Below are 14,799 nucleotides of genomic sequence, written 5' to 3' on the forward strand. Positions count from 1 at the left end.
GGCCTAAGTGCATGTAATAAGACACTTTCGGTAAGATTTATTAAAAAAAGAAACCACAACGGTCTTCCAGCAATCTAAAAGCCAATTTTAAAAAAGGATATTACTCAACAGACATTTCCAGCAAGATGGAAAAGCTCTTTTCAACTAATAAAACCAGAATTAATTCCCACTGAAATTCAGATCCCAAACTCCTTGCAAAATGTTACTTAACTGCAGATAACAATATAATAATACCATGAACTCAACAGTGTTCTATTTGATTTTATAGTGAAAATATGGATTTAATGGATTAAATTTCATAAATAGAGCTGTGGATTCAAATTTATGTGATTATCACAGGATACAAAACATCCCAAAATATAAAAAGCAAAAGAAGGTAAAATACTTTCTGTTCACATATTGTAAACAGCTGAAGAAAGGACTCCTGTGGAAGCAATGGCCAACTAAAGACAGTTCTGTAAGAAGCGGAGTTGACAACCATGGTGGAAAGGAACCTGGTGAAGGAATCAGCTGCTTGGATTTCTCCAAGAAGCACTTGGGAGTGCTCACAGGGCTCCATACAGATAGTCCTCGACTTACAACCACAGTTGGATCCAAATTTTCTGTTGTTAAGTACGACATTTGTTAAATGAGTTTTGCCCAATTTTACGACATTTCTTGCCACAGGTGTTAAGTGAATCACTGCAGTTGATAACTTAGTAACCTCGTTGTTAAGTGAATCTGGCTTCCCTATTGACTTTGCTTGTCAGAAGGTTGCAAAAAGTAATCACATGATCCTGTGATGCGGCAATGGTCATAAATATGAACCAGTTGCCAAGCATCTGAATTTTTTTTCCCGGGCAAATTTTTTTAAATTTTCCCTAATAATTCCCACAATTTGACCAGTGTACAGTACAATCACTTATCCAACAATCGATCCTATACTCAGATTATGCTCAATCAGGCCTGCTCGGCCGCCACTCCCTTCCTTAATCCTTCCTGCCCTTCTTATCCTTCTTCTACTTTCCCCACCATCCTTCTCCTCGCTTTCCTACTTCGCCTCCTCTTTCCCACTTAACTTTCGTTATTCCTAAGCATCTGAATTTTGATCACATCAGCATGGGGATACTGCAAAGGTCGTAACTCTGAAAAATGGTCACAAGTCACTTTTTTCATGGCTGTACTGCAGCACATATCATTTCTCCTTTACATTTTTGCTATTCTGGCCCAGAAATATGAATTTAAATGCTACCTCAAGTGGTTTCCTTTCCTTTTCTTATTCTTATGCTTAGCTATATTGCTTTCTTCTTCATGGTTTTTTTTTTATCGAGAGAAGTACTTTGCTTGGAGTAGCGGGGGGGGGTGATGTTCAAAACGGCTATTGGTGGCAAGTAAGGCGATAAAGCATGTCATTTTCTCTTCTGTGATTGAAGGTTCTTGAGAGTAGATCTTGGCAAAGAAAAGATGATGGTGGTTTTTGAGTTATGTATGAAGACAGACAGATGGCTGAAACAGCTTCTCTTGCAAATGTGACACACAGGCAGAGACTACAAACAAGAGATTTTTGGCAAAGGGAAGGTGGGACCAAAATTATAATAAAGTTGATTATTTCTTTTGTCATACTAAATGGCTGCCCATCTCCCAGACAAGTGACTCTGGATGGTGTACAAGAAAGCTAAAAACAATGCAGTATGTACAAACACAATATTATTTTTATTAAAAATGAAGAATTAGAAAAGGCATAAAACAAAAAATATACATTGAGCGAAAAGCACATGTTAATGACATTGGAGCTATCTCATTATTTCACCAATTCCCTACGATCTTCAGGCCTAATGACACAACCAGGTCTTAAGGGGCTTCTAGAAAATTAAAAGGAAGGAAGCCATCCTCACTTCAGAGAGAAGAATGTTCCATAAAGCCGGGGCAACAACAGAAAAGGCCTATCGCCTTGGACCTGCAAAGTGAAGCTCCCTAACTGACAGGATTCACAATATGCCTCCTCTGCTAGATCTGGCAGATGTAAGCAAAAGGGGAGACAGTCCCTTAAAAAACCAGGTCCTTTGCCACGTAGGGCTTTAAAGGTCAAAACCAGCACCTTGAATTGGATCCCAAAGAGACTGCTAACCAATGCAGCTTTGGAGCAGAGGTATAACATATTCTTTTGGAAACACACAACTGCCCGTGTGCATTCTGTACCAGTTGTACAAGCTTCTACATTCTTTTCAAGAGCAGCTCCATGTAGAACATATTACATTAGAATGCATTAGAGTAGTCCAACTGGAGGTGATTCTTTTTTTTTTCCAATTTTTTTTTATTTTTCCATAATATTTCCAACATTTTAACCAGTGTACAATACATTCAATTATCCAACATTTATTCCTCTCCATAAATTATGCTCAATCGGACCTGCCCAGTCGCCACTCCCTTCCTTAAACCTTTCTACCCTTCTCTACCTTTTTTTACTTTCTCCACCTTCCTCCACCTCACTTTCCTACTTCTTCTCCTCCTTCCCACTTCTCACTTCCATCCATTCTAACCCTCTCACTTCCCCTCCTTCTTCTCCCCCTACCACCTACCTACCTACTTTCTTCCTTCTCTCTTCTCCTCTCTCCCTACCCTTTCCCTTCTGGAGTGGTTGCTGAGCAGGCCCAACTTTGCACCATTCCAACTTAATTAATTCTTCAATTATTCGTGTACATTGGCAATCAATCAATTTATAATCTTCCCCCTTTCCCCCCCCCTTTCCCCTTCCCCCCAAGACTTCCCAGAACAAAATACAGGGTGTTATATCTAACAAACATAATCTAAAATATAACATAAGACATAATCTCCAGTCCTTTCACACCTTCCCACTATCAATTCCCTTCTTTCTTAAATTTACTAATACAAAACAAATCCTAACTTCACTCAAAAGCTAATTGGTATTTTTTAATCTGATACTTATTTTGAATGTAATCAATCCACTTTCTCCATTCCAGAATATATTTTTCTTGTGTACAGTCTTTCAAGTAGGCAGAAATTTTTGCCATTTCTGCTAAATTGGATACTTTACTAGTCCATTCTCCAATTGTAGGTAAGTCTTCTTTCTTCCAATATTGTGCAATCAATAATCTCGCAGCAGTTATTAAGTTCAAAATCAATTTAGTCTCTATAACTGTACAGTCTGAAATTATTCCTAATAAAAAAACCTGTGGAGTAAACTTAATCTTCTTTTTCAAAATGTTCTGCATGATCCACTATATTTTAATCCAAAAAGCTTTAGCTTTTTTACAGGTCCACCATATATGATAATAAGTAGCATCCTCACAATCACATCTCCAACATTTTGCTTTCACATTTGGATACATACACGACAATTTTTTCGGATCTAAATGCCACTTATAAAACATTTTATAAAAATTTTCTCTTAGATTTTGTGCTTGTGTAAATTTAACATTTCTCACCCAAATTTTTCTCCATGTGTCTAGCATTATTGGTTGTTGGAAATTTTGTGCCCATCTTACCATACAATCTTTAACCAACTCTTCTTCCAGAGTCTCACAGCATCCACAAGATGTCCACAGCATCACTTAATTGCAAGGGGCAAAGATATATAAATAGGTGTCAGTAGCATGATATTTCAGCCCCTGACAACATATGAGCTCACCCATTGGCCTCATGTAGATTTGAATAGGAGTTTGAGAGCACCAATCCCTGCTGATCCCACACAGTAGGGGATGAAGATGGGAGCTTTCCCATAATCACCACCAGCTGGAATTGACCCTAAAGAAGGGCAAACCAGCACAATGCTGCATTGTCCATCCCCAATCCTCTGAGTTGATCTAGAAGAATACCATGGTCGATATGGAAAACCACTGAAAAGTCAAGGACAGTGAGACTGGATATACAGCCTGCATACCACCCACACTAGAGTTCATCCAAAAGCATGGGGAATGCGCTTTCCTATACTACGTCTGAATCAGGGCTGAAATTCACTTACTTTCCCTACTGGTTCGCAAATGTGCGCACCGTGCATGCACAGAGACTTAAAAACATCATAAAAAAGCAACATCATGATGTCCACACAAGTAGGTGGAGCCACTTGTAGCTGCCGCTACTAGTTCACCTGAGCCAGATAGAACCGGCTGAATTTCATCCCTGGTCTGAATCCTGATTGAAAAGATTCAGATAATTCACTTCACCCAGGGTTTTCTGAAATAATTGTGAAACCACCATCTCAAGTACATTCTCCCATAAGCGAAGTTTAGATACTGGATGAAAATTGCCAGCATAGTGAGGTCCAGTAATGTCTTCTTGAGTAGGGGATGAACCAAGGGCTTCTTGTTTCTAGTGAAACAACCCTTAACTCAAAGAAGATATTACCACTTCTAGAATCCCTCACAGCTAAACAAGCCAGGAGGAATGTAAATCTGAGGACCAGAATGCTGACTATCTATTCACAAGCAGGCTCATTTGGTTCAGACTATTCTCAGATAATCAGGCAAGAAAACCTAGGCCTCTTCTTTGGACCTACAACATGGCCAGTGTCCCAAGTGTGAATTTGAGCAACTTTGATAGATACTGAACCAATTCTTCTGCACATCCACCCAAGAGGTTTTCTAAGCCCCCTATACCCTATTTATCACATGAAACAGGTCTGCAAAATGGCTATCCATAGATTCCATAAGGGTAGAGAAGCAGAAGGGTATTATCACATGCCACAGATTAAGTTGTTACAGATATAGTTGCAGTCTGTGCAGTGTATAAACATAGCATACAGTATGTGAACATGGGAAAATTTGAGATTTGTGATGGCAAAATGGAAATGAACCATCCATGATTCTGGTCTATTATTTCTTTAGTTTGAACATAGTACTGTTCTAGATCATTCACTGGCTGATAATGACTCAGATAAAAATAATTAAAAAAAATAAAATCAATATACTAAAGATGAATTTAAAAAAAAACAGCAGCCATAAATGTCTATTCAACAGAACAATTTTCTTCTGGCTAAAACAAGCTATCAATTACTCTCAACTGCATGAAAGAATGAATGTGTCTTTACAGCCCACTTAAATCCATAACGAGATGAATTGCTTGTGACAAAGCATTTCATCACTGTAGTGTAATGGCTCAAATGTCTTCCCCCCACCCCTACATTGGCACACATTTTATTTCTCAGTTGGGGGGGGTATAGGTTCTGCAGCTAACCATGCTAGAATAATGATGGAATAAGTAATGATGTCATGATAGAAACCAGATGTAGGTGCAAGTGAGTTGTTTTACTTGCCTCTGCCCCTCATGCCTGATTATTGTGTGTGTGTGTGTGTGTGTGTGTGTGTGTGTGTGTGTTATTCCTTTAATACATTTCACCATATAATGATTCAGGAGATTTGCTAGGTATACATGTATGCATTGCTGTGGTTCGGTTTTGTTATGTTTTCTCTTCTTTCATTCTCTAATACATATTCTCTTACAAAATTTGGATTGTGCTATCTATGGCTTGCTGTAGATAGATACAACATAGATGAAGGAGAGGACAGAAAGCTTCTCCACATGATTTCTTGTTTGTTTGATGTTTAAATTTGAACTCTCTATTAATTATCTTTCTTAGGACCAGACTAACAGAAACAAAGAGTAAGACACTGGCACCTGCTCAACTGAAGACTTCTTAAAGGCAGGCCTTTTCTCTGACCATATCTATTCAACAGAATGCTTTGAGAGATTTGAAAAACAACACTTCTGTTCCTTTGCCAATAAGTTGAAAAATGGCTTTCTCTCCAATATTACCAGAATATGCAGTTTGATAAGAGGCAACTTCCTAATTTCCCCATAGAATTAATCGAAGAATGTATAGCAATTGCCACTTGCATTTGTTTCCATTATGCCCTATTTGTCTGTTTCTCAAATGAAGTTCCCCTATAAGGCCTTGGATCATCTTTTGCCTGTTCTATGTCTCTATGGTTAAGAGGAAATTAACATAATAGTGTTGCTTCTTGTATATCAGACAGCTCAGAGAAATTCATCCTTTTGTCTTGAGAATGTCCAATAGTAACATTTATATTTAATATAAAGATCCAAGCTTCTCTCCAGTTGAATGCTGCAGTTTCCTTCTACAAACAGAAAAAAACTGCCTGCTTCCCTTTAAGTTCTGCCTATTTTATGACCCTTTCTGCTACTTAACAACCACACATGGGAAAACCAGAATGCGGTCATAAAATTAGGTCAGGTCACATGGTGAACCTCTTTACACCTGCCATGAATCATGTTCATAATTCTGGCCTCAATCATGGTTGTAAGTCAAGGACTACCTGTCCTTGCTAAATAACAATAGCACTTAAGACTTATATACCACTTTACAGTGCTTTACAGTCCTCTCTAAGCGGTTTTACAATCAGCATATTGCCCCCAACAATTTGGGTCCTCATTTTACCTACCTCGGAAGGATGGAAAGATGAGACAACCTTGAGCCTGGTGCGATTTGAGATTTGAACTGCCAAACTGAATGGCCAATAGGCAGCCAACAGCCGGCAGTCAGCAGAAGTAGCCTGCAATACTGCATTCTAACAGCTGTGTCACCATGGCAAAATGGTCTTCATTTCTGGCTGCTCATTGTAATACTCGTCATGAAGTTATCAACTCTCACTGAATTTGGTCACAATTGTCTTCACTTTGGGATCATTGGTATTTAATTGAATGTATTTAGAATGCTTCTAGTTTTATACAAGGACTTAATGCATATAATAACTGGTGGATTTTAAGGGGCATATTTTTGATATACACCAAATAACTAGGACGTTTCTTTAAAAAAAATGACTCACATAATGCTGCACCATAAAGACATAATTCTTTGCAGATATGTACATTCCCATAGAGCAGGAGTCTCCAACCTTGACAACTTTAAGCCTGGCGGACTTCAAGTCCCAGAATTCCCCAGCCAGCAAAGCTGGGAGCAAGGGTGTCAAACTCACTGCATAGCTGTCACATGATGTTTCGCAATGTTTTTTCCCTTCGTGGAGCTGGGGTAGGTGTGGCTCGTGCGTGATGCATCCAGCCCGTGGGCCACCAGTTTGATACCCCTGCCATAGAGCTTAATGGCATTTACCTGCCCAATTGTGATAGTTTTCCAAGTGTGGAAACATCTAGATGTGCTGGAAAAAATTCCTAGCTGTGGAAGAAAAATATTAATGCCAAACCTTTGAAGTTACCAGGTTGTGGCAAGTGACATTAAAACTTACCTGTACTATCTAGAAAAAAATTCAGGTTGTTCTTGGTTTGGGTTTTGCACCATCAGCTTAATTTCTTCTGTGACAGAATAATTTCAATATTTAGTAATTTCTATTGTACATGCAGAGTTAATAAATTGCAAAATGGTGTTACCTACTTGGTGTACCTGCTTGCTGAGTCCATTGAAATGCATTGACTATGTTTACCTACACGCTGTCACATCATGCTTGGATAACCAAGATTGATTCTATATGAAGCTATTCTAGAAGTCCACCTGGAAATTGTAATATCTCTGTTGCGGGTGATGCATTGGCCAGCACATGCCAACTCAAAGGCCTAGTAGTTACCAATGAAGTCTTACAGACTTCGATCCTAGGTATTTCTGAGACTATGTATTCAGAATAAAATCTGCTCACCAATACAAAAAAGCAGAGGGGGCATGCTGCAAATACCCATGTTAAGGTAAAGCTTCAGAAATGAGCCCTTGTTCGGCCCCTTTGCCTCTCCAGCACCTTGCCTCATATCAGGGTGGCTTTGCCTTACTAATATCCAGGGAGACAGTGAAAATCCTGCTTTTTAAGAACTTTTCAGGCATGCTTATGGTGCAGTGGTTGTGTTAACTGGTAGTTATATGGAGTTTGATTATTATATTGATGCCAATTGTGAATTAATTGGGGAGCACGTGCTTGATTTCAACTTCTCTTTATAGTACATGATGATAATGATAATGATGTATTACATTTATAGATCACTGATTCCCTAAGGACTGTCAGGGGTATATAAATACAAATAATTATACATAAGAAAAATAAAGAGTAAACAATACTAGAATAGAATAGAATTTTATTGGCCAAGTGTGATTGGACACACAAGGAATTTGTCTTGGTGCATATGCTCTCAGTGTACATAAAAGAAAAGATACGTTCATCAAGGTACAACATTTACAACACAATTGATGGTCAATATATCAGTATAAATCATAAGGATTGCAAGAATGAGAATGTTAAATTAACCAAGCCAAATAACTATCGGGTCAATGTATAAGTGCCTTCTGGAAAAGCTAAGTTTTGAGCAGCTTCTGAAAGACAGTCAGGATCAAATGTAAGCAATGTCCCTTATGAAGCTACTCAAATCAAACACTGAAAAGCAGCACCATTGACTCCCCCTCCCTCCCCCCCTCCATCAACTGGGTCCCTCCTATTTTTATTTTCTGGACAGATTGTACTGATTTTATCTAGAGTGCATTGCTGCATATAAGTAAGCAGCAAGCTATGTAAAACTAGCTTGAGATTGTAGATTAGAATCAGCACTATAAAGGGCACTCAAAACCTTATAGGTTACTAATATAAACCTGCAGCATTAGAGTAATGTGCTCCTATTGGTGAATGTCAGTCAGCATATGGCCCATTGCACTCTGAACCTATTGTACCTGAGTGAACTTAAAGCAACCCCATTTAGACTGTGTTACATTAGTCAAGCAGATACAGTATAAGCCCTGCTAGATAGACCTGCCCAAGAAATCAACTCCACAAGAAAGCTAAATCTGTTTGAGCTGTTTCTCTTCCTCCTCATAATCCAGTGAATTAGAGGCATTTCCCTGAGCTGCTTCCAAATGGTAACTCTTTGTTGTGGTCTTAAAACATTCTTCAGCCTCTTTTTTTCTGGATTACAATTCTTGCATACTTCCATCAAGGTCATCTTCCTTACTGTCTACATCAGGTGTTGATGAGAGCATGAATCATCACAGCAAGATCATCCTGCTCCACGTAGGGGTGCAACTGGTGCACTAGCCAAAGCTGTTTGCCATAGGCTCTACCTGCTGTTCTAGCAAGAGCTGTGAGTCTAGAAGAGTTGCCAAGCCACAAATCTGCTCCTTCAGTAGTTCTACTGTAGGATATATTTATAAAAATTTCCTTCATCATTCTGGCACGTCTTCTCAATTTATGAGCATCTATCAGAAGCCTGGGAGTTGACGTTGTGTGTAGTATCTTGGCTGCTCTCTACTAGTCATAGACTTCTGATGTCATTCCTGGATTCTGTTGGAGCCACTCTCCCAGTTGAGAAGGCACAGCCCCAAGTGCTTCTAGCACCACTGGGACCACTTTGGCCTTTACGTTTCACAATGTCTCTAGTTCCTTCTTCAGGCTCCGATTCTTCTCCAGCTTCTCATAATCCTCCTTCCTAATGTTACTATCACTTGGCACTGCAACATCCATCACCACTGCCATCTTCTGGTCCTTGTCTACTACAAGGTCTGGATGATTGCCTAGTACCTGCCTGCCTGCCTGTCAGTCCTACAGGATGTTAGCCCTTCTGTTTCCCAGGACCTATGTAATCTCCCATCTGGACATGACCTGGGTCTAGTCAATATACAGTATTGTGCAGATCTTCCTGTACATAATGCTTGCTATTTGGTTATGCCATTTAATGTATGCTGTTCTTGCCTATATCATAAAGCCTGCCCCTATGTGCCAGTCTGTGAAGCTTCTACATACTCTCTACTCCAAGTCTAGTGTGGTAGACCTCTGCTTCTACAGAACAGGCACCTAGTACTATAATTTGGCTGTTATGATGAGTGCCTCTATGATATCTTTTAGTCCAGCCCTTTCCAATATCTGCCACTCAGCTATCTGTTGTTGGCACATCCTAGGCAGGCTCTGGTTTAGTCATGGCATTTCCTCTGCTTAATCTTCCTCTTATGTCTGCTTCTGCTCAGGTATTTTCTCAGCAGTTCTTCTTTAGGTGCCATCTCACTGATATACTCTTGAATACTCTGGGTTTCATCCAAACCAGTGCTTTTAACATTCATCACCCCTTGCCTGCCCTCTTTCTGGTTGGTGCATAGTCTCTGGGTACTGAACTTGGGATGAAAATTTCCATAGATGGTGAGGATTTCTAAAACAGGTAGAATAGAATAGAATAGAATAGAATTGAATTTTTTATTGGCCAAGTGTGATTGGACACACAAGGAATTTGTCTTGGTACATATACTCTTTGTGTACATAAAAGATACACATAAAAAGAAAAGATGTACATAAAAGAAAAGGATGATTAAAGAGAGCTACTGTATCCTCTAAATCTAATATATTCCTTCAAGTTGCTTTATTCCTTTTGGAACATGGGGATAATTATATTTATATCCATATACGATGTTTTTGACCAAATAATACAACAAAATAATTTGTGCTCTTGAAAAAAAGGTATTTTGAGGATTTTTTCCATTAGTTTAACTGTAATTCCTATTTAAATACATTGCATAAGAGTGCTAGTTTTTCTTGAAGAGTAGAATATTTATCTTGAAAAGCAACACAACTTAAAGCAATATCAAGTTTTGATCCATAAGAACATCTCCTATAAATAAATACCTAGAATACAGATGCCAAACTGTCAATTTCACAATCTTTGATTAAAAATATGACTACTACTTAATATGGTTTTCAGTTTGTTGCTAAGAAACTGCTGCTTCATAGTTTCATTATTATCATTTGCAGAAATGTTTTTGCTTCCTTGTATCTTAGTGACTTCTCATTATGAAAGGGTAATATGAACAAACATGAAATCAAATAACAAACCACTTTATTTAATTTATATCTCAATCTTGGTTCTGCTATTAGATTTTTTTTCTAGGACAACATGCAAGAGGAAAAGAGATACAGAAGCAATGTTCTTTTCCTGAAAATAATTGAACTTCTAAGAAATACAATAATAACAGGAATAACCGGAAGATACCATTAGCATTGGAGGGCTGGGCTTAACTGAGATTAGATAATGTATTTAAAATTCAATATAGTATATAGTTATTATTGTTATATTTTAACTCCAAACAGCTTTATGTACAGTATATTCTCCATATTATTCTCACAGCAACCACACATGAAATAGATTAGTTTGAAAAATGACAGATTCATCTGGTAAGTTTAATTGAATAGAATTTTAACCAAGGTCATCATGTAAAAGACAGGGTCCTAATCAAACTGTGTATTTTATTGTGACTGGTTGCAAGATGAGGGCAATATACCGGTCCTGATTTTTTTCATAAAAACGATACTGTGCTTCAGTGGTTAGATAGCCTAGACATTGTATCTGAATATAGATCTTTTTAACATTCATATTTTACTGTGTTTCTAATCAAGGTGAAATGTTAATATATATTGCAAGTCCATGTATGATATGCCATATGCTAAAGTAAATAAATCAATGTAAAAGGAATGTAAGAGGGACATTTTTCATGACTTAAAGAGAACAGATTTTCTTTACCTATTAACAATGCTGAAATCCACATCTCCAGTGGAGCTGTATGATGGGAGAACTATAATATGAACCACATGCTAGGAGAAGCCTCAGAAAATATAATGATGTCCACCAACGCAGATGATTTGAAACAGCTACCAATTGCAATGTCTATGTATTGCTTACACATTTAGAATATGATGTTACTGAAGAACAAGAGTGCTACTCTATTCATTCCAAGAGGCTCGCCATTGGGCTGTGATTGACAACTGTGGGAAAGGAATGTTATACCACATGGAACTTTTGTCTCTTTCAATTGACGATACTTTTATTAAAACCTACCTGAAATAAATAAAATTACTAACAAAGCATGGTCAGAATGGGGCAATGTGATAAACTTCTATATACTAAGCTGCAGAAGGACTCAGAAATCAAGCAAGGTCAGAGCAGGTTAAGATTTGGAAGGGACCTAACTAGCAATCTTAAGAGCTACAGTTATAAGGTCCTTTGGGAAATTAGTTGCAACATATATAAATGAAAAACCATTTCTATATGTTACCAGGAAAACTAAATGGATGTGCCCATGAATCATTTAGGAATTGAGCTCTGCTGGAAAGAAACCTAACCTTTATTTTTTGGGGTGGCTGTTTTTTTGGCAGGTTGAGAAACAGCCTGTATCCATGCATTTGCATCATGCCATGATGTCACTGGATTGGTTCTGGCATAAGGTGGGAATCCAGTCATTTTATGTTTAATAAGCTAAACTATGTTTAAGCAAGGCTGTGCTTGGCTGTATATGAATCCAGCTATAAAGAACCTGGCACAAAGGCATCAAGCAAGAACCGCAGCCCCCCTCCCCTCATCTCTTCCCCACCAATCCCAACAGTAGGACTCGGAAGAACGGCTGCAAATATTCAGAGTAGATTTTGCCAGCATTCAAAACCACAGGGAAAAATTGACATTTTTTTAATTTTTTTGACTAATAGCCACACGGGTAGAGTTACTGCGTAGGCCTGCAAAAATGACCCCGGGGTTGGACTAAACGGGGGTGGGTTGGTGACGGGACACCTCAGACCGTGGCAGCAGCAGCGTTCGTCCTCTCCTAAAGGCGTTCACATTCGGAGAGTCCCTTTTGCCCCGTCGCGGCCCCGGTAGCTGCTTGTTACCCTGGCGACGGGCTCTGCGCAGCCACCACCAGCAGAGGCGAAGGCGGCTCCTACTCTTTCCGATCTCCGCACGGCGGCTTTGGGCCTCGCGAGTCGTGCGGGGTGGGTGGGGGGGGGGGAGCAAGGAGTCTGCCCGGAGGGCCCGCTCGTTTTGGCCGCGGAGCGAGAACAAGCTTCCAGGGCCCATGAAGCCGGACCACTACAGCGGGCCCTAAGTGGCCCCGTTACTAAGGCGCTCTCTCTTTCCCTACGCCTCAGCTGGGGCTCAGCCGGTCGGTGAAAAGATTGGCTCGCAAGTCCTTCCCGCCCGTTGTCCCCTCGCCTTCTCGGGGAGGACAGCGGGCCGTCTTGGGGACGAAGAGGAGTAGAACCCAGTACACACAAAGACATTACACATGTAGGAGCTAATCTTAGCACAAACTACCGCAGAGAAACCACTAGAAAGCTTATCTTCGCGCCACACACCCGATACAACGTCTGCTCTCCATCAGAAATTCTTCCCTAGAAGATTCGTCCCCAGTTTTCTCCTCCGACGTCCTCTTTCCCCGCCAAAGTTCCCCCACTTGGGAATCTACGAATAGCTCCTCTCCTCGTAACTAAGCTTCTTCCTTCATTTTTTCCCCCTTCTTTCGATCCATCACACCGTAAGATGACTGGCTAACTTGTACGCCCTTCCCTTTTCAAAAGAACCCCTCCTTTTTTTAAGATTTAAAGTTTTTTTTCTTAAGGATACGGAATTGCTCTTTGCCTCGCATGTCCTCTCCATCCCTATTTTTGGCTTCCTGTGTAGGATCTTGCCGGCCGCCTCCTCCTCTTCCCACTACCACCATCACCACCGCCTTTGAATTGGACTTGAACGCCTAAAGCTGCCTCCGACTTCATAACCAGGAGAAAAGAAAGAAAGAAAAGTTGCCACCTCGGACCGGAGCCTTCCCCTCCTCCCTCTTTTTCCCCCCTTTCCTTTTGCTTCTCATCCGTCCCCCCCCCTCGCCCCCACCAGCACCACCAACCCGCCGGCCGACGAGAGCAAACGGGAAAAAGAGGGCGTGTGTATGCGCGCGCGCGTGTGCGGAGGTGGGGAAATGTTGGTGTCTCCTTCTCCCTGGAAACGGCGGAGGAACTGAGGCGAAAGTGAAGCAGCGGGAGAGAAAGTTTCCTTGCCGAAACCTGGGCCGGGGAGCGAGGGATGCTTTCAGAACCGAAGGAGCATCGGCGGAGAGCTGTGGTGCTGCCGCATTGTGTTTGCTGAGGATCTTCCCGCCTGGTGGGGGCTCAGCTTCCTACGAGGAGGAGGAGGAGGAGGAGGAGGGAGCAGCTGGAGCGAAGCAGCTTCTATCGCCCACCTTCGCTAGTACATCTTTTAGAGGAGAGAGGTCCTCCGGGTTTTGGTTTGTTTTATTTTGGGCTGGGGTTTTTTTTTTTGGCTCTTTTTCGGGCCTCAGTGCAATGTGAATCGTGCCCACTAAAAACCCTGATTTGCCAAGGATTGGAGCGTCAACCTAGTACATGCATCCGATAATCATCTTCTCATACAAAATGGATTTTAGCCAAAACAATCTGTTTGGTTATATAGAAGATCTGCAGGAACTTACTATCATTGAAAGGCCGGTGCGCAGGAGCTTGAAGGTATTATATGTGCTGTATGAATCTCTCGGTGTGTGTTTTTTTTTTTATAAAGAAACATAGATATCAAATCGCAGTTATTTCAGACCCGAACCTCTTAAACAATGTGATGGCATCTTTTTCTGCAGGCTTAGCATATTTTAAATTGGAAAGATGTTTTGCATAGATAAGGTAATGAATCTCAGCAGTGGTTGTAATGCTTTCAGAACTGGCATTTGAGATGTGGGGGAGAGAAATCCTAGATAGCAACTGCTTTGATTTCAGCAACTTTTATGGTTATATAATTTTTATCTTTTATTACAGTGACTGATTTAAAATGTTAATTGCCTCATTTTTGGAATGCTATCAGATTATGAGAATTAAAATTAAAGGCCTTAAAACCATATCTGAAACCTGTCATAGGCTTCCAGGAGACTGTTCCAGAGAAAGTGACTTAAAAATTAGTGGCTGTCATTCTGGTTCAAAAATTGAGGAGGAGGACAAGTGGTAGCTCATATTTATCTCTGGTTCTTTTCTTGCTATTTGTAGTTTATCAAATAGCAGAGCAAAGGCCCTTATTTAAGGCCTTGGAGAGCAGTTGCCAATTAAAATA

The 14,799-nt window shown here is 40.2% G+C and overlaps 1 protein-coding gene across 2 annotated transcripts in view; it reads left to right on the top strand.

Annotated features, from left to right (window-relative positions):
- The first annotated feature begins 13,616 nt into the window (after window positions 1–13,616).
- Window positions 13,617–14,799, top strand: part of PPP4R4 (protein phosphatase 4 regulatory subunit 4) — a 70,923-nt gene continuing 69,740 nt past the window's right edge. For both annotated transcript variants that reach the window (XM_058162622.1, XM_058162621.1), the window contains exon 1: window positions 13,617–14,210. Coding sequence is in view for 1 of the 2 variants with exons in the window: in XM_058162621.1 (XP_058018604.1) it covers window positions 14,091–14,210 (120 nt within the window). In the remaining variant the exon portion in view is untranslated. The remainder of the gene's footprint in view (window positions 14,211–14,799) is intronic.

The sequence above is a fragment of the Ahaetulla prasina genome, chromosome 1 (assembly GCF_028640845.1).
Source record: "Ahaetulla prasina isolate Xishuangbanna chromosome 1, ASM2864084v1, whole genome shotgun sequence".
Taxonomy (NCBI): Eukaryota; Metazoa; Chordata; class Lepidosauria; order Squamata; family Colubridae; genus Ahaetulla; species Ahaetulla prasina.